General features: G+C 48.0%; 1 protein-coding gene across 7 annotated transcripts in view; it reads left to right on the top strand.

Annotated features, from left to right (window-relative positions):
- MORC2 (MORC family CW-type zinc finger 2) overlaps positions 1 to 17,652 on the top strand; it is a 40,991-nt gene extending 23,339 nt beyond the window's left edge. For 2 of the 7 annotated variants that reach the window (XM_027575904.2, XM_027575901.2), the window contains 21 exons: positions 301 to 460; positions 564 to 675; positions 1,181 to 1,306; positions 2,121 to 2,200; positions 2,925 to 3,007; positions 3,442 to 3,527; positions 5,294 to 5,434; positions 5,517 to 5,671; positions 5,787 to 5,915; positions 6,422 to 6,527; positions 6,847 to 6,979; positions 8,014 to 8,088; positions 8,175 to 8,555; positions 9,142 to 9,273; positions 9,735 to 9,789; positions 10,208 to 10,349; positions 10,451 to 10,708; positions 10,803 to 10,896; positions 14,461 to 14,649; positions 14,743 to 14,835; positions 15,917 to 17,652. In XM_027575904.2, coding sequence (XP_027431705.1) covers positions 301 to 460; positions 564 to 675; positions 1,181 to 1,306; positions 2,121 to 2,200; positions 2,925 to 3,007; positions 3,442 to 3,527; positions 5,294 to 5,434; positions 5,517 to 5,671; positions 5,787 to 5,915; positions 6,422 to 6,527; positions 6,847 to 6,979; positions 8,014 to 8,088; positions 8,175 to 8,555; positions 9,142 to 9,273; positions 9,735 to 9,789; positions 10,208 to 10,349; positions 10,451 to 10,708; positions 10,803 to 10,896; positions 14,461 to 14,649; positions 14,743 to 14,835; positions 15,917 to 15,985 — 2,799 coding nt within the window. In that variant the 3' untranslated portion in view covers positions 15,986 to 17,652. Of the gene's footprint in view, positions 1 to 300; positions 461 to 563; positions 676 to 1,180; positions 1,307 to 2,120; positions 2,201 to 2,924; positions 3,008 to 3,441; positions 3,528 to 5,293; positions 5,435 to 5,516; positions 5,672 to 5,786; positions 5,916 to 6,421; positions 6,528 to 6,846; positions 6,980 to 8,013; positions 8,089 to 8,174; positions 8,556 to 9,141; positions 9,274 to 9,734; positions 9,790 to 10,207; positions 10,350 to 10,450; positions 10,709 to 10,802; positions 10,897 to 14,460; positions 14,836 to 15,916 lie in introns of all 7 variants that reach the window. The other 5 variants (XM_027575903.2, XM_027575902.2, XM_027575906.2 and 2 more) reach the window with 5 other exon arrangements.
- The last annotated feature ends 1,090 nt before the right edge of the window (positions 17,653 to 18,742 follow it).

The raw sequence follows: 18,742 nt of genomic DNA, 5'->3' as shown, positions 1-18,742 counted from the left end.
TCAGTAGTAGAGAGAGAATTGATATCAAATTGGGAGAATGGCCAGGGCCATCCCAAGCAGGGAACTGCCCATGCAAAGACCCCCAGGGCATAAATCAGCATATCCCAGAGGACCTACTGCTGTGAGGCTGAGGCTTGGGAAGGGCAGAAGCCACAGAGCCTCTGGTGTCAGGCTGCAAAGCTTGGACCTCACCTCTAGGGCAATGTGGAGCCACTGTGGAGAGGACAAGATGGATGCACATTTTGGGGGAAGGCTATTCTGGGTCCTCCCTCAAAGTGTCTGCCCGTGCTTTCTCCAAAGGTGATAGTCCCATTGCCCACCTGGAATGCTCGGACCCGGGAACCTGTCACAGACAACGTGGAGAAGTTTGCCATTGAGACAGAACTCATCTACAAGTATTCTCCCTTCCGCAATGAAGAGGAAGTTATGACTCAGTTCATGAAGATTCCTGGAGACAGTGGTAAGTAGGCTTGAGCTTACAGCCCCTAGAATCCAGGAGCCATGAGTGGTGTGGGGATGACCAGGTGGTGCCTGGCAGGACAAAAGGAGGATTTGTTTCCCAGGAACACTGGTGATCATCTTCAATCTCAAACTCATGGATAATGGAGAGCCAGAGCTAGACATAATCTCAAATCCAAGAGATATCCAGATGGCAGAGACTTCCCCAGAGGGCACGTGAGTGTGGCTGGGAAGGGAGGGAAGGCTTGGAACTGGTGGTCCATTTTCTCAGGGAGAGAACGCTCAGGAGGTGACTTTAATAGTGAAGGGGGGGTGGGGCTCATTCCCTGAATTTCCCGGTATTGGAGTTGATGAAGCTGAGCACTCCCAAGTTTTCTTACCACAAACAGGATGAATAGGACCGCAGCTCCTCAGCTAAGCCAAAAGAAAAGATTAATGATCCCTTGCCCCAACTCCTTGATTTGGAAACCGAGCCTAGAGACAGGATGGGTTTTGCTGGGTCTGTGGTGGGGCCAGTGGTAAGGCTGGGTCTGATGTCTGTGGAGTGCCTGTGCTGGGGATGTGAAGGGTGTGCTCCCCACACGGAGGGAGCAACCCTTCAGGGTGGTGAGAAAAGCCAACATGTGAGGTGGAGGGTCTGCAGAAAGGCTGTTCTGTCATATCTTTGGTCAAGCTGGTCGTGGGGTGGGTGATAGCACTCCTCTATTCCTGCCACCTCTAGGAAGCCAGAGCGGCGCTCCTTCCGTGCCTATGCTGCCGTGCTTTATATTGATCCCCGGATGCGGATCTTCATCCATGGGCACAAGGTGCAGACCAAGAGGCTCTCCTGCTGCCTATATAAGCCCAGGTAGGGGTCTGCCCACCCCGGTCTGCTGTTCCCTTGAGCTGAGGATAGGGCCGTGGCTGTATTTCTCGGGGGCATTGTTTGAGTGATGCTAGGAGTGATGATAAGAGGCTCTGACAGTGTTGACTGCATCTGGGCCTTTAAGCTACTTGTGATTTACTGCATAGAAACTTCTAAGTCTTGAGGGAGGGACACAGATGGCTGATGAGCTGTGGAGGTTGGCTGGTGAAGCTTGTTGAGTGTGAGTGCCTTCTGTGACATGGAGGGTACCCTGCCTGGCACAGTGAACGGTCTGAGCCTCTCAGCTTCAGGACCAAGGGGCCTTTAGACACTACACAGGAGAGAGCAAAGGCCCTGGCTGATTGCTGAGATTTGTTTCTGCTGTGGGATTATTGATATACCTGGTGTGTAGTGGGGTTGCTTATCAAAGATGGAGAAAGGGGCAAGTGGAGTAAGGAATTGGATATTTTGCTAAAATAAGTTTGTTGCTGGGGCGCCTGGGTGGCTCAGTCCGTTAGGCGTCTGCCTTTGGCTCAGGTCATGATCCTGGGGTCCTGGGATCGAGTCCTGCATCGGGCTCCCTGCTCAGTGGGGAGTCTGCTTCTCCCTCTGCCTGCTGCTCCCCCTGCTTGTGCGTGCTCTCTCTCTCTCTAATAAATAAATAAAATCTTTAAAAAAAATAAGTTTGTTTTTGACTCATCATGAGTATAGTGCAGCTTGGAAGGGGGCAGGAAGGCAGGGTGCTTCCTGAGTTGCTCAATTGCTGTCCAGCCCCGCTGCTGCTTGGGTCTTGAGGTTGCTTTCTCCCCCTCTTCAGGATGTACAAGTACACATCAAGCCGTTTCAAGACTCGTGCAGAGCAGGAGGTGAAGAAAGCTGAGCATGTAGCACGGATTGGTAATGTGCACCCCCCACCCCCCTGGGCAGGAGGGGGGATCAGGTTGGGATTGTCTGGGGGAGGCTTGTGGCCAAAGCAGGATCCAAAAAAAGCTCTGTCTAGCACCCAGGGGCAGGCTGTTCTGAACCATGGGTCTAGTTCCTCTTGCACCCCTGCATGCCAATCCTCTCAGCAGTTTTTCCTCCCCAGACTCTACTTTCTCTTCATCAGCCATTTATAGGGACTTAACTAAAACAGTGTCAACTCCTTGGCTTGCTCAGAGTGAAGAATCTCACACTTTTCTTTGGCCCAAATACTTGCGAAATTGGTTTTCCTGACTCCAGGGCAAACATCTCAAGGTCTCCCATGCTGACAGGGCTTCTTGGCTGCTTGATGGAGAGTGATTGGCTGAGGACTTGGATAACTTCCAGCTCCTGCTGAGGATGTAACTCTGGTTACTTTGGGCAGTTTTTGACCTGTTCTGGTTCATTTGTAAAGTTTAAAAAACATGTCTCAAGTATAAATAGTGCCTGTTTTGTTTGGGACCTCCAAACAAAAGGATTTTCCTTTTTGTACTGACTGCATTCCAGGCAGGGAGGTTGGAGGTTGCTCTCCCAGCTCTCCTGTTCCTTGACAGTGTATACACATCTTGCCCAGCGGGTACTACACTGTGGGATTCAGGAGGGATGATTAAGAGTTTTTGAACCTTTGTATTCCTTATTCATGGTTTCTTCTGGATTTCAGCTGAGGAGAAGGCACGGGAGGCAGAGAGCAAAGCTCGGACCTTAGAAGTTCGCCTAGGTGGAGACCTCACACGGGACTCCAGGGTAAGGCCCCAGATCTGAGCAGCTATTGTCTAGCATTCCTGGCATTAGCATCCCAGAGCTGGCCTGGCTCAGCTCTAGGCTAGTCATGAACTCCTTACCTTAAAGCTGCAAAATGGATATTAAGATGATGTTTCCATAATCATTATTGAACACACTGTATGGCAGAATCTTGGCTAATCATTTCAACACCCTAACAACCATATGGAGTGGCCACTGTTAGTATTCTCAGTTTATAGAAAGGGAGATTGAAGTGAAGATGGTCACTTGCCCCAGGTCACACACAGTAGTGAAGGGGTCTGAGCAGTTCTCTACCCCTCAGTGTGTTTTTGATTCCATGTAATTTAAATTGAGAAGTTTCAGATGTTTTTTATAATACTGCCTGCTGCGGTCCAGAGCACCTCCTCCCCTCACTTGGTGCCAACGTACGTTTCCAGGTGATGTTGCGTCAGGTCCAGAACACAGCCATTACCCTGCGCAGAGAAGCTGATGTCAAGAAGCGGATCAAGGAGGCCAAGCAGCGGTGAGTGCCATGGCTGTTTTTTTTTTTTTTTTAAGATTTATTTATTTGTCAGAGAGTGCGAACGCACACAAGCAGGGGGAGTGGTAGGCAGGGGGAGAAGCAGGCTCCCTGTTGAGGAAGGAGCCCGATGCAGGACTCGATCCCAGGACCCTTAACCAACTGAGCCACCCAGGTGTCCCTGACTTTTGGGTTTTTAAAATTACGTAGCTTTTGTACTCAAAATTAAAAAGCTTGAGGAATCCCTCCCCACCCTGTGAGGTTGCTATTCTGTCACAAAGATTGCTTTGAGAGAGCCATTGATGTGATCCCAAATGCTTGTCAAATACCCACTGCAGGTTTTTTCCTGAGCTAGGAAAAGGCAGGGTGGGCCCACTCCCTGGTAGACCTCTCTTCCTGGCAACTCCTGTTCTTTCTTCCCTCCCTCCCTCCCTTCTTTTTTTTTTTTTTTTTTTTTTTCTGTCTCTCCCTCTCTTCTCTCTCTTTCCTTCTTTTTTCTCCTTTTCATTTAAAGGATATATAAAATGCTCATTGTATAAAACTAGTAAAACAGACCATTTTTAGAAATATTTTGAAACTCCCTTACATTTGTACCATCTGGTAATATCTACTCTTAATATTTTATCCCTGGTTACAAATGTGGAGTAATGCTGTAGATTGAGTTTTGGACCTTTTTCATCTAGAATGGGCACTTGTCCTGACTTACTAGATGATCTCCATGTCCCACCTTATGTCTGGAGCTTCTTGGGGCTCTGGACATTGAATTCCTGGGTTGCTGCTTCTTGGCCTTCCTGCCACAGGCATAGGTTTTTGGATTCTTCTGAGTGAGTGTGCTGCTCATCCATCTGCTTTTCAGCTCCATGATTTTATTTATCACATGAGGGTCTCTTCCCTCACATACGTGTTCATTGTCCTAGTGAATTCTTACCTTTTTTTTTTTATATTCTTTTTTTAAATTTTTTATTGTTATGTTAATCACCATATATTACATCATTAGTTTTTGGTGCAGTGTTCCATGATTCATTGTTTGTTCATAACACCCAGTGCTCCATGCAGAACGTGCCCTCCTCAATACCCATCACCAGGCTAACCCATCCCCCTACCCCCCTCCCCTCTAGAACCCTCAGTTTCTTTTTCAGAGTCCATCATCTCTCATGGTTCGTCTCCCCCTCTGACATACTCCCCTTTTCTTCCTCTCCTGTTATCTTCTTCTTTTTCTTTTTTCTTAAAATATGTTGCGTTATTTGTTTCAGAAGTACAGAACTGTGATTCAACAGTCTTGCAGAATTCACAGCGCTCACCGTAGCACATACCCTCCCCAATGTCTGTCACCCAGCCACCCCATCCCTCCCACCCCCAACCACTCCAGTAACACTCAGTTTCTTTCCTGAGATTAAGAATTCTTACCTTTTTAAAATTTATTACTGTCTACATTAGTGGAGTAGGTATGATCTTGTGTTTAGTCCACCATGTAACTATCTTCACAGAGATTTGCAGCAGCTTCACAGTATCCCATTCATACTTAAATCTTAACGTCCCTGTTTTGTTACCAGAAGCCAGCCAAAGTCACATGCTTTTAATTAGGGATGCTTAGAGTCACTGCACAGTACCATCTCCCTTCCAAGTCTGATGGGTTACACTTTGACTGGAAATGCAAAACTTATTCCTTAACATGTCTCAAGTTTAAGCTTAAGCTAACATATCTTCAAGAACATGGTGTTTGTGTGTTCGTGGGTTGATCTGCTTAAATTTATATTGTGTCTTCTCAGAGCACTTAAAGAACCTAAAGAACTGAATTTTGTTTTTGGGGTCAACATTGAGCACCGGGACCTGGATGGCATGTTCATCTATAACTGTAGCCGCCTGATCAAGATGTATGAAAAAGTGGGCCCACAGCTGGAAGGGGGCATGTGAGTATTGCCCAAGGAGAGCTTTTCAGCCCAAGGCAGTGGGCCAGTGGGGTGACAGAGTTGTCTTTTTTCCTCCCTGCAGGGCATGCGGTGGGGTTGTTGGGGTTGTTGATGTGCCTTACCTGGTCCTGGAACCTACACACAACAAGCAGGACTTTGCTGATGCTAAGGAGTACCGACACCTGCTGCGGGCGATGGGGGAGCACCTGGCACAGTATTGGAAGGACATTGCCATTGGTAATTCCCTTTCTGTTCACTTCCAACCTTAGAATACCCTTAGTGCCCAAGGATGTAAATTTAGGAAGAGCGAGAGGCTGGCTCCTAATATGATGTGTGGGTGTTTCCTTTCCAGCCCAGAGGGGAATCATCAAGTTCTGGGATGAGTTTGGCTACCTCTCTGCCAACTGGAACCAGCCCCCATCCAGCGAGCTACGTTATAAGCGCCGGAGAGCTATGGAAATCCCAACCACCATCCAGTGTGGTGAGCCGGTGGTCGGAACCTCCTCCTGACTCTCCACCATAATCCATGACCCTCTTCTTTCTATCCCCTTGCTGGCCTCCTGACTTGACTGACATTCATGGACTTTGGGTCCCACTGGGGATGAGTCTGTTTGGTGATGGGCCTGGGAGCTTAGCCTTGGGGCTGTGTCAAGTCCCACCTGTCCCTCCTGAATGAGGCAGAAGGTGTCTAACCTGCCAGGCATCACTTGGTTTGGTACCCCATTGTTAATGGTGTGAGTGATGATTGAGCCAGGATCCTGTTGGAGGAGGGAGAGAGGCTGGGAACATTGAAAGTCCATGATATAAAGTGTCTGTTCTTGCTGGGATCACTGTCCCTGAGAAGAATTACCATTGTGTAAGGAAGGCAGAGTTGTAGCCATGGAAAGTCGGGGATATCTTTGCCTTGGGCCTGGTTGGGAGGAACCTGTTTAGTAAAGATAGTATGGAGCATGGCTGATGTTTGTGGGGGTGTTTTCTGTGTCATAGATTTGTGTCTGAAGTGGCGAACCCTCCCCTTCCAGCTGAGTTCTGTGGAAAAAGATTACCCTGACACCTGGGTTTGCTCCATGAACCCTGATCCTGAGCAGGACCGGTGAGCACTTGGCTCTAACAAGGAGATTGTGGGTATCTCCTCTCTCCCCCACTGTATTCTCCCTACCCTTTGGGTAAATAACTTGCTGTGCACCTTGAGGTCAGTGCTGATATCCTCACATCTCTGTCTTGCTACAAATAGTAAGTGCCCTGGAAATAAGAATAGATGTCTGTCCTGCAGTGAGTATTAATTCTATACATTTGGGAACCCTGAGGTTGTTGCTGTGGTGAGAGACAGCATGGGTTGGCTGAAGAGGAAGGACCGTGTCCTCCTTAGGGCCCTGTTTTGCCGCAACCTCCCTAACACCCTCATTCTACAGATGTGAGGCTTCTGAACAGAAGCAGAAGGTTCCCCTGGGGACATTCAGAAAGGACCTGAAGACACAAGAAGAGAAGCAGAAGCAGCTGACAGAGAAAATTCGCCAGCAGCAGGAAAAACTAGAAGCCCTGCAGGTGCGTGGGTCATGGGCAGTGGTCAGAGCTAGCCTGTGTCAGGTCTGTCTGGGATAGGAACAGGAACCCTCAGTGGCTCCCTGGTTCTTGAGTACATTAATGATGATCATTTTAAAAAATCAAACTGTTTTGTTTATGTGTTCCAATGTGGGCAGAAAATAAGTATTCTACCAGAGAGGTAACCACCGTTAATTAACATATCTTTCTAATTTTTTTATGGGTGCCTATGTACCACATATATTTTATAATAAAAATATGGAAATGATGTGTTATGACACACACTCTTTTTAGTGCATACTTTTCTTGGGATAATTTTCCAGAAGTGAATTTGAAAGAGTAAAAGGGTTTGTAAAATCTTATGGCTTATTATAACTACTTCCAAGTAATTCCCCAGAAGATGTATCGATTTCTGTTTTTTTACAAGCAGTATGTTTATTTTAAAGTTTTTTTTGCAAATTCAACAGGCAAAGGTACACATCTTATAATTTGAATTTCTTTCATATTTTTGAGTTGGACAATTTTTTTGTCTATTTGTTTCAGGATAGCTGCTTCTCATGTATTTTTTTCATAATTGATTTGTCAGGTTTTTGAGATGTACATATGGTACTAACCCTTTATCATTTTTATTATAAAAAGTTTTTTATTTTCTGGCTTCTGTGTCTGTGCAGATGTTCACACTAACCTGGATGTCTTAGGCCTGCCTCCCTGTCTACTGAATCCCACTTGTCCTTTCTGATCTTTTCCATCAGGCTTTTCTTACCTTTTTTGGCCTCTTTTATAGGAATTTAGTCCATTGGCACTTTTTCCTGGCCTCTCAATTGTTAGATTAATCACATAGAATCCTGTAGTTTGCTGATGATACAGTGTCTCTATTTTTTGTCTCCTAGTGAGAATGGGAATCTTAAAATAGTAGAACTGTGCCTAGGTTTTCTTTTTTATGTGCCCACTATCCCAGACACATAGTAGGGATCCAAAGAGTTTGCTTGAATGTACCAACATATGCAAACAACCTCATCATCACGTTTGCTGTGCAGAAAACCACACCTATCCGGTCCCAAGCTGACCTGAAGAAATTGCCTTTGGAAGTGACCACCAGACCTTCCACTGAGGTAAAGCCCAGGAAGAGGGGAAGGGCTTTTCCTTAGGTGTCTCGTGCTGGGATCAGCGTTCTCAATTCTCTCCGGTTCTCTTTTAGGAACCTGCACGTAGACCTCAGCGACCTCGGTCACCTCCTTTACCTGCTGTGATCAAGAATGCCCCCAGCAGACCCCCTTCCCTGCAAGCTCCCAGGCCAGCCAGCCAGCCCCGAAAGGCTCCTGTCATCAGCAGTACCCCAAAGCCTCCTTCCCTGGCAGCTCGGGAGGAGGCCAGTACATCCAGGCTGCTGCAGCCACCCGAGCCACCCCGAAAGCCTGCTAGCACACTGGTTAAGACTGCGCCCCGGCCTACACCTGTGGTGCAGCCACTGTCACCATCTCTGCTACCCAACTCCAAGAGCCCTCGGGAGGTCCCAGCTCCCAGAGCCATCAAGACTCCAGTGGTCAAGAAGCCAGAGCCACCCAATAAACTGTCCCCAGTGAGATGCTTTTTCTCTTCCAGCCCCGAGTCTACTCTCAGTGGTGTAGGAATGGAATCAGGCTGTGTCAAAGCTATATTGGGGGAGCCTCACTGGAGATCACCAAATCTAAAGCTTCCTGTTGCCCCCGAGGAGGAGTCTCAATAGCTGAAGGGACTTGATCTGGTCAGGGCACAGAGCAAGTTGGTTTCCTGTCCAGGGAGCTCTTCATTGCTCCCTTCGAGTTTTGGTCTGCTATAAATTTGAGTCCCCTCCACCAGCTTCTGTGGTGTAGATGTAGGTTGGCAGCCTGGTGACCACCTTGCTGGGCTGCAACAGTGGTCAGCATGTCTCAGGGAGGTCACAGCTGGCTGGCCAGGCAGGCTAAGGGAGAAGTAAACTGAGAGGCTCCCCCTATGACAGCTTTGAGCAAAGGTCCTTGTGGGCACAGGGATCAGGAGGTTTCTCTATACTGAGTAATGTCGGGAGGCTCAGCCTTGGGGGAACTGAAAAGCACACAAGTGGAACAGCTCCTTTAGGCCAGATGGAACCTTCCTGCACTTCAAGGGCTGACAGGGCCCCTCAATTCCCTCTCCTCTTGCTATAGACCACTCCTGGTCGGAAGCGGACTCTTGGGGTCTCTGATGAAGAAGAAGCTGAGGAGGAGGCTGAGAGGAGGAAGGAGAGGTCTAAGCGGGGCAAGTTTGCTGTGAAGGAGGAAAAGAAGGACTTGAATGAGGTAGGTGGTCCCAGGTGAGGTTAGAACCTCCTTACCCAGGGTTGCAGTCTGCACCAGCTCCGTTTCTGTTTTATGATTTGAGCCTTCCAGAAGCCCAGTTCATCTCTGTAGGACTCTTAGTCACACAGATGACTTAGAAACATGGCGCCAGGTAGGCTTCTGAGTGAGACTGGCTTCTGGCTCTCATCACAGGCTGGAGGTCACACACCAGGGAGGCTTGTGAAACCCTTTGCTTCCCTGTGTTTGTGACTTTCCTTTGCGTACTGTCTTGTTTATAAAAGTGGCAGAAGGGTAGATACTCAAGGTAGTGATTTAGAGAGCAGCTCTTGGTGAGACACGGAGATGTAAGTGGCTACATAAGACAACATGAGGTGACAGCTAATGACCCTGGGTCACCAGTCATGTAAAAATCTTTTCAGGGGCACTGGGGATGGTTCTAACAGACTCTGTTCTCCTTACAGCTCTCAGACAGTGCTGGGGAAGAGGACCCAGCTGATCTTAAGAGGGCTCAGAAAGGTGAGTTTGGGGAGGTACCTGGCAGCCTGTGGGGGAAAAGGGTAGTGGGGTCCCTCAGCCAGCAGCTGTTTATCCTGAAGGCTCTCGAAGGCTTTCCTGGCTCTGGGCTCTTATGTAGCAGTGTTTCCAAGTCTGATCCCGAGAAGAATTCTGAAGATAGCACACCCTTATGTGTATTTTTAGCACAAATTTCTTGGCTTGCACCTCTGGCAGTCACTCATCCTGCTGCTCTTTGGCACCCTCACAACAGATGGGGGAGGAGATCAGGGTGGCTGGGCTTCATGTTCCTGGCAAAGTACAGGCAAGCATTAGGGGTTCTTGTCTCTGCAGATCCTGGGACCGCCTCTCTCAAGGTGGCCCTGGCTGAGTGGGGAACTTTGTTAGTGTTCTGACTTCCATTCCATCCTCATTCTTTCAGATAAAGGGTTGCACGTGGAGGTGCGTGTGAACAGGGAGTGGTACACAGGCCGCGTCACAGCTGTGGAGGTGGGCAAACATGTGGTGCGGTGGAAGGTGAAATTTGACTACGTGCCCACAGACACCACTCCAAGAGACCGCTGGTAATGCTCCTTTCCAGAGGCTGACAGAGTTGGCCTCCCAGAAGGTGGCCCATCCTGGGCGCCTGGGGCACACATGACACAAGTGCTTGTGTGCCTCCTAGGGTAGAGAAAGGCAGTGAGGATGTGCGGCTGATGAAGCCCCCTTCTCCGGAGTACCAGAGCCCCGACACGCAGCAGGAGGGCGGGGAGGAGGAGGAGGAGGAGGAGGAGGAGGAGGAGGCGGAGGAGGCGGCGGCGGTGGCCCAGCAGGCTGTAGCCATGGCAGAGCCCTCTACTTCTGACTGCATCCGCATAGAGCCTGACACCACTGCCCCGAGCACCAACCATGAGACTATTGACCTGCTTGTCCAGATCCTTCGGTAATGTAATCCTTCCCACTCTGGGGCTAGCTGTGGCTCTCCACACTTGTTCTTGCTATTCTGAATTTCTGTTCCCGCCTTCTTCTTTCTTTAGGAATTGTTTACGGTACTTTCTGCCTCCAAGTTTCCCCATCTCCAAGAAGGAACTTAGTGCTATGAATTCAGATGAGCTAATATCATTTCCTCTGGTGAGTTTGGCCTGACCTTTATTTTTATTCTGCATGACCTCTCAGCTTAATGCTTTTTGTGATTGCCAGCCCTTGCTGTGTCCCCCCACTCCCCGTTCCCCCGTAGCTGGATATGACTGTGATGTGCGGAAGCCAACCATACCCTACCATAAGATGCTGGGGCTGAGTCCTCACTTCGGGACAGCAGGCCTGGTTTGACATTTTAGAATGAGTATATCCTTTTTTCTCTACCCCAGCAGAGGGAGTAAACTTGTCCCGGACAACAGTGAAGAACTTAGGCTCAAAGTACCTAAAACGACTCTTAGAGCGAGGTAGAGATGTGTTGAAAGTAAGCACTGGGTGTTACTATGCTGATGTGGCACACCCTGTGCTGGACCTCTTAATGAGTAGCAGAAGAGAGTCCTGCCTCCAAGTGGCTTAGGATTCAATAGAGCCTGAATTTTTACCAGTAGTTGGATATGAGACTGTGAGAGCAATAAGTGCTGTGGAAGCAGGTGGTTGGGCTGTGGCAGCCTTGGGAAGGGAGAGAGCAGCAGTTTGAAGTGCCTCTATAAGTGACAGGGAAGCTTTGAGGTAAGGGGACTTTGTGAGCAAGGGGTCAGAGGGATGAAACTTCCCAAGTCAGGGCAGCAGGCTGTGTGGTGAGCATTTAGGCAAGAAGAGGGCCTGAGAGCCAGGATATGGTGAGTCTTGAATGTCTGGTCTTAGGCATAGTGGTTTAAACCTTGAATAAAATGAAGGGCCAGCAAAAGTTTTGAGCTGGGGGAATTGTCAGTCTGAACCTGGTCTAGGGCAAGAGTCAACAAACTTTCTGTAGAGGGCCAGTTAGCAAATATTTTCAGCTTTGTGGGTTATACAGTCTCTGTGGTAACTACTGAACTCCACTATTACAGCGTGAAAGCTGCAGTAGACAGTTTGTAAAGGAATGGATATGGCTGTGCTCCAGTAAAGCTCTATTTACAAAAACAGGTGGCAGGCTGATTTGGCCTGGGGCTCTAGTGTGCTGACCCCGCCCTAAGAGGATACCTCTTGTGGCAGTATGTTTGGGTGGGATGGGTGGATGGGAGATGCAGGGGCAAGGGGGCGGGTCCAGTTGTGACAGCTCAGAGGTGAGGGAACGGGAACTTGAGCCAGAGTGGAGGGGGTGGATGGACTGGTGGGTGAAAGGGCCATGTCAGAGGTTGTTGACTGGAGGCAAGTGATGGGGGAGGAGGCAGAGGCCACGTGCTTCTCTATGTCTCAGGCCTGTGGGAAGTGATGACAAAGCTATTAACTGGGAGAGAAAACAGAGGGTGAGGGTAAGAGAGGTGATGAATTGTGATATGTGTTGGGCTGGAAGCACCAGCACCTACATTTCTGGTGATGTCCAGTGGGCAGGTGGAGATTGGGGATTGGGCACTTGGGAGGGGTAGGAAGGCCAGGGCTGCATATGGGATCTGGGAGTTGTCTTTCATTGAGCGGGATAGATAATTTTGTGGTTGGAATAGCTTAAGTTTTCTAGGGAGGAGTTTCTAGAGAACAGAACTAGAATTGAAACTGCAGGGCTAGTATGTTCAAGACCTTGGGCCCTCGTATGGCAGCTGTGTGCTTGATGGTTTGCCAAAGAGGAAAAGATGGGGTTTTAAATCTCCATTCTACTTAAAAAAAAAGAGTTGAAGAAACTGAGGCTCAGAGAGGTGAAGAGTCTATTGTGATAGAACCCAGATTTGAACCCAGGTACTTCTTTAGGACAAGGGTCTTGCCCTTCTTCCAGTATTGCCTTGCTTCCCCATGAGATGAGAGGGTAGGTGCTGGCAAAGGAAGCTAGAGGATGGCAGAGCTCGTGGTAGCTTCCTTAGAAAGTTCCATGCCTCAACTCTTGCGCTTGTTGAGGTTGCAGGTGCTCTCTGCAAATCCCAGGAACAAACCACTAATAGGATGGCTAGGGTGGCCTGGCATCCTCTTGTCAGTCAGATTTGTTGATTTTGGCTTGAAGCTGTCAGACTCAGCGAAGCCTGAGTGCAGTGGGGTCTTTGCTGCTCAGACCAGAAACACAGCCAGGATCATCTGAGCCTAAAAGTCTGTTAGCTTATGCTTATAAAAGGAGGTATATCACCGGTGCATCAACTTCAATTTTTATTTATTTTTTTTAGTATTCCATGATGCATTGTTTGCATATAACACCCAGTGCTCCACGCAGAACGTGCCCTCCTTAATACCCATCACCAGGCTAACCCATCCTCCCACCCCCTCCCCTCCAGAACCCTCAGTTTGTTTTTCAGAGTCCATCATCTCAATGCATCAGCTTTATAGTCTGCTGACTGTAATGTCTAAAGTAACTCAAACTAATTTTTTTAATGTCAGGGACACAACAGTCTAATGTTCATTATGCTCTTGTCAGTCTGTAAAAGATCTTTTTTGCCATCATACTGGACTAGGAGTTCCATAAAGCTCTCAGGAGTCCTGCAAATATTAGATTTAAATATATATTTTTAAAAAAGTAATATAACCATTTAAATCTATAATAAATAAAAAGTTTAAAGAGTTAAAAAACTAATCATAGGCTCAAGACATCGTATACTGAGTTTTAATATTTTGGAGTCTGCTCACTTATTTTGTGCTGCCAACATAATTTTTTTACATAAAACTTCAAATTTCTTTTGCCATCTTGGTTTAATAGGATACTCTACATTGTAAGGTAAATGACAGAGTTAAGTACTTTCCGGTCACACTTTTTAAAAACAGCAGTCAGGAGCCAGTAACACTTTTTAAAATCAGTCAGGAGCCCTTCAATGCCGGTAGCTCATACATCTTTATAGAAGCATATAAACACATGAGTTGATAAGACTACAGTGGTCAGCCAGAACCACTCATTTTCATTAAAATGGCCTTATTCTCATTGGTGACTTAAGAGTAAATGATGTTATAAATTTGAGTTTTGAAAATAGATACTGCTCAGATTTTTTTACAATTAGATTCCATGTAACATTTCTTTTGAAATGTTCTGCTACCTTTTAAAAGTTTGAAAAGCCTCATGTCTAGAGAAACTGCTAGTTTACCATCACTACCCCACATCTTGGAAGTTTCAGGTACTCAGGAAAGATAGTAAAAGCTCTGATGTTGCTTATAGAAGTATACTACACAAATCTGAAGGTATTTGCCGCTGGTGGGTGCTTGATAAATATTTCTGGAAGAGAACTTTTGGTTCTTACATTGTGGGGCGTGACTTGGAATGGGCTGCTGAGAGGACTATGGTGAGGTTAGAAAGGTGTGAGCTGGGGGAGGAACTCGTCCTTTTTGTGCCAACTGGAATGGAAGAATCATCCCTCACTAATAGCTTGGTGTCTGCCAAGGCTGAGGGCTTCACATCAGGTGATCCTATCTCCCTCTCATGGCAGCCCCATGAGATGGGCATCAGGTTTTTCCACTCTGGAGCTAGAGAGCCCGCTTGTCCCTTGTGTGTGACATCCCTTCACACTGAACATCCTCGTGCCGAGCCAGGGTGGGGATACTAGTGCTAATTTAGAGGGACCCTGGGGGCCCCTGTAAGTTAATGCAATCATCCTGTGGGTTCCCTCCCTACAGAAAGAGTACTTCAAACAGTATGAAGTGGGACTCCAGAATCTGTGCCATTCCTACCAGAGCCGTGCCGACTCACGGGCCAAGGCTTCCGAGGAGAGCCTGCGCACTTCTGAGAGAAAGCTCCGAGAGACAGAGGAGAAGCTGCAGAAGCTGAGGACCAACATCGTGGCGCTCCTGCAAAAGGTGCAGGAGGTGAGCCAGGCAGCCCTCTCATTGCAGCTGGACCACCTGGTGTCTCAGGGAGGGGGGCCTGGGCACCTCCTGCTCCCTTCTCCCCACTCACAGGAATCTGTGGTTCCAACCCTGGCTGCACAGCATCCTGACCAGAAGGGCTGGAGGTGGTGCGGCTGCCTGGGCCTCATCCCAGCCAGACCCACGGTATCAGATTTTTGCCCTTGTTTAGATCTTCTGGTTTACAACCTGGTTTGAGAATCCTCCAAGCCATAAAACAGAAAAAAGTTCTCGCTTTTCCAGATGACGCCCAGATTGGGATTGGGTTGCCCAGAAGTGGGGAGTGCCCCTGTAGGGTCTTAGTCCTTCACCAAGGCAGTGAAAACTGTGGACTTGCTCTGTGTTTGTCCTGTGGATACCGGGTGAACCAGATAGGCAAGATAAGATCCCTACCCTCATGGCCCAACAGTCTGGTGCACAGAATTATTGATGGGGGGAAGTGCTATGAAGTAAATACAAGAGAAGGAAAACATGGAGGCCACTTTACTAGGATGTTCTCGCTAAGAAGGGGGTATTTGAGCTGAGTAGAATCAGTCATACAAGATTGGATGTGAGTGCTTTGGGCAGAGAGAAGAGTAGGACCTGAGGTCAAAGGCAGGGACTTGTGGGTGATAGAAGAGGCAGGCCTACGTGAGGTGGGCCGTCCCTGGAGGGGTATGGCACAGTCCTTTTTGCAACCTAAGATACTTACTGTGGTTGGTTGTAGGAAGTCCTGGAGTTGGGTGGAAGTTAGAAGCTAGGGCTTGGGTGAGGAGGTTCCCACACTTATCTGGGTGAGAGATTTGGTGGCCTGAATCTTGGATGGTGACCGTGAGAAAGAAAGATTTGTAATATTTGGGGAGAAGGAAGGAAACAGGGGTGATACTAATGTTTGTCTTGAGCCCCTGGGTGAGGGAAGGTGGTAGCCTGTACTGAGATGGGCACAAGCCGGGGTAGGGTGATGCAGTTGGGCTGTTTTGAATACTGAGTCTGAGAAGTCTGTAACACATCTAAGGCACTGGGAACCTGGGGTAAAGGCAGGGCAGGAGCAAGAAATCTGGGCGTCATCTGTGCACAGAGGATGGGGAGGGGGAGAATGATCAAGATGGGACAGGCCTGACAGCAAGGGTGGAGGCGGGGGTTGGGGATCCTGGGCTCAGGCTCCTTGGCCTGTGAGAAGGATGGGGAGGTGGCACCCCCCCCACACACCGCCTTCTGGGCCCTAGCTGATTGCTCCTTTCTATTCCAGGACATAGACATCAACACAGATGATGAGCTGGATGCCTACATCGAGGACCTGATCACCAAGGGGGACTAAGGGGCTCAGAGACAAAGATCAGCTCTTCTGCCCTTCAAGGCAGAGTTCGGGGGGGGGGGGGTTGTTTTGTTCATGGGTTGGTGGACTTACCTTGATTTGACTCATGAGACATTTGTGCTTTTGGAGGGAAAAATACTCTGATTCTTTGAATCTTCCTCCCTAAGTTTATAAATATTTATTTTTTAAAAGAAATAAGATGCTGCGCCTGCTATGAGACCATACATTTTTCTTTTGGTGACTCTTGGGCAAAGGACAGAGAACCAGGATGCCAAGCTCCTTCTCTTGGCTCCTGGCTCCTCATACAGTAAACCCAGTGTCATCCATAAGTCAGGCTTCAGGGGCAGGGCTTAAGCTATTCTAGAGGATGAACAGTGTTGATATCTGAGGAGTGGGCAAGGGAAAGAGCCCTCCAGAGTTGTGCTTCTCCTAGGGGCTCTGATCTGGGGGACCCCTGGGGGTAGGGGGTCAGGATAGAGGCTCACTGCTGAGCAGCTCCCTTCTCAGGTCAGGGACATGAATGTTGGCCCAAGCAGCTGTCAGTCATGCTGTGGCATTGTCCCAACAGCTTGGGGAAGAAAGATCCTCCCATTCAACCCCCCCCATCCACCATTCAAGTTCTCCCTGTGGCAGTGATTTCCTTAGTTAACCATGGATAGTGAGGTTTCCCACCTCAAAAACTTGAGTCCAGGTTGAGTAGTAGATCTGACTCTATTGGAATACACACTGAATGAATGTTTGAATTCCAAAGGATTCTTTTTGAGAAAGCTCCTTATGACAGAGCCCCTGGTGCTGATCTGGTGGTGACCTCTGCCTGTGGGTTTGGCAGGGTCTGGAGGGAGCACACTGCCTCAGATGGTGCTGGCTGATCTGGAGAGCCTGCCGCTGCTGTTTTTACTGTTCACCCTCTGCCTGGCCTCACCGGTCCCTGCTCTGGGCCAGACAGGAGAGGGGTCACTGAGCCACAGGGACTCCAGAGGCAGCTTTGTAGGAAGCACACCATGCCTTCCCTCCCATCTAATCACAGCCTCATGCAGCTGTGTCCTTCAGGTGACTTCTCAGGGTCAAAGACATGGCAAGAGTTGCTGAGTTTCTCTTTAGTGGTCATTGGAAAAATTCTGGTTTGATTTCCCCCAACTCTCTTCTCTCTCCTCTACTGTTGGGGACTTTGGGTTTTCTAGATGCACAAGAACTATGGCCTGGTACCACTGGTCTGTGATTCAAACCTTTCTGGGTGTGTTTCTGGCATCTACCTACTCCGGGTCAACAGTGGCCCACATGCCACTTTGTGGCCTCTGCACAAGACTGGGAGGCACTGGTGAGGGAAGTCTTTACCCACTTGTGCATGTGTCCAGAAGCACCTGCAATTTGTGGGTTTGGGGCTTCCCCAAACCACATCCCTGGGGCAGGGTTATTTGGGGAAATACCACTCAGAACCTGGTCTCTTCCTCTGGAAGATTCTCTGAGCCTTGGGGTTTCTTGAGCTGGTGAGTCCTCTCCTGTCCACCTCGCTCTCTCCATCCCAGGCAGCATGTGGTTCATTTTTGTCCCCAGACCTACTGTTTTAATCTAAAGGAAGTTGGTTCTCCATTTTTACCAGGGGTAATACCCAAGTTTTTTATTTACACACCTGTAATCAAAATGCAATACTATAAAACTTTTACTGGTGAGACTCCTGAATGCAGTCTGTTTTCTTCTGTTAGTAAAATCTAGCACTTTCTGCTTCATTCTTTCTACCACTATGGTTTTAAACTGTCTTCAGATTATTCCTCATCACCATCTTTTTCAATATTCACCCTCCGTAACACACACAGAAACAAATGCTGAATTTCATAAAACATTTTAGCTTGAACTTCATGTGCCCACTTTGCTGTGTAAATCCAATCACAGCTGTACTGAATGTAGCCTGTTGCCCAGACAGAGGTCCTGCCATTCTGGGTGGGAAGATAAAGTGCAGGGTTCCTCCCCTTTCCATGTGATGGGACCTGCTTGGAACTTAATGAAGACTTGGGAGGAGGGAGTGGTCTGGCTGGTTTGTGGCCTGAGGGTCCATAGCACAATGGCCGCAAAAAGGTGAGTGAGTACAGCATTGCCTGTTTTTAAGGAATGGGAGCAGTGGGGACTTTCGTTAGTTTTTAAGTGACACGCATAACAGTAAAAATTCAAACAGTACAAAAGGCTGGAAAGCCTGAAAAGACTCCGTTTCACCCTTGATCCCTGTTTTCTCCTTGAAAAGAATATCCATGCTGAGCACACATCTGTTCTGTTACTGCCGGTTTCCCAATCAGTGTATCTTGGAACCTGTTTCAGAATAGCCCATATGGGTCTACTTTTTTCTTCTGCACAACCTCATAGCATTTCATTGTCTTGGATTTGGATGTACTGATGTTTTAAGAGTCTCCTACTTAACAAAATTTGGGTTAACATTTATGAAAAATGCTATGATGTGTGTATTATTAACTCAGATCTATATGTATGTATGGTAAATTCCAAAGAGAAATGGCTGTGTCAAATGGTAGATATTAATATTAAAAATACTAAGATACAGTCCAGAAAAGACCTCCGACTTTAGCTCCTACGAGCAGTGTATTCCGCCCCCCCACCACACTTGTCAGTATGCAGTCTCTTCCATCCTGTGTACTAATCTGAAAGGAGAAAAGTGATATATTTTTGAGTTGAACTACGATTGAGCACCTTCATTGGCCAGTTGTGTCTCTGATGCAGTCTGTAGTTCTGAATCTGGATTAGGGACTTTACAAA

Source organism: Zalophus californianus, chromosome 14 (assembly GCF_009762305.2).
Source record: "Zalophus californianus isolate mZalCal1 chromosome 14, mZalCal1.pri.v2, whole genome shotgun sequence".
Taxonomy (NCBI): Eukaryota; Metazoa; Chordata; class Mammalia; order Carnivora; family Otariidae; genus Zalophus; species Zalophus californianus.
Note: the sequence above shows the minus strand (reverse complement) of the source record. Positions and strands in the feature narration are given on the sequence as shown.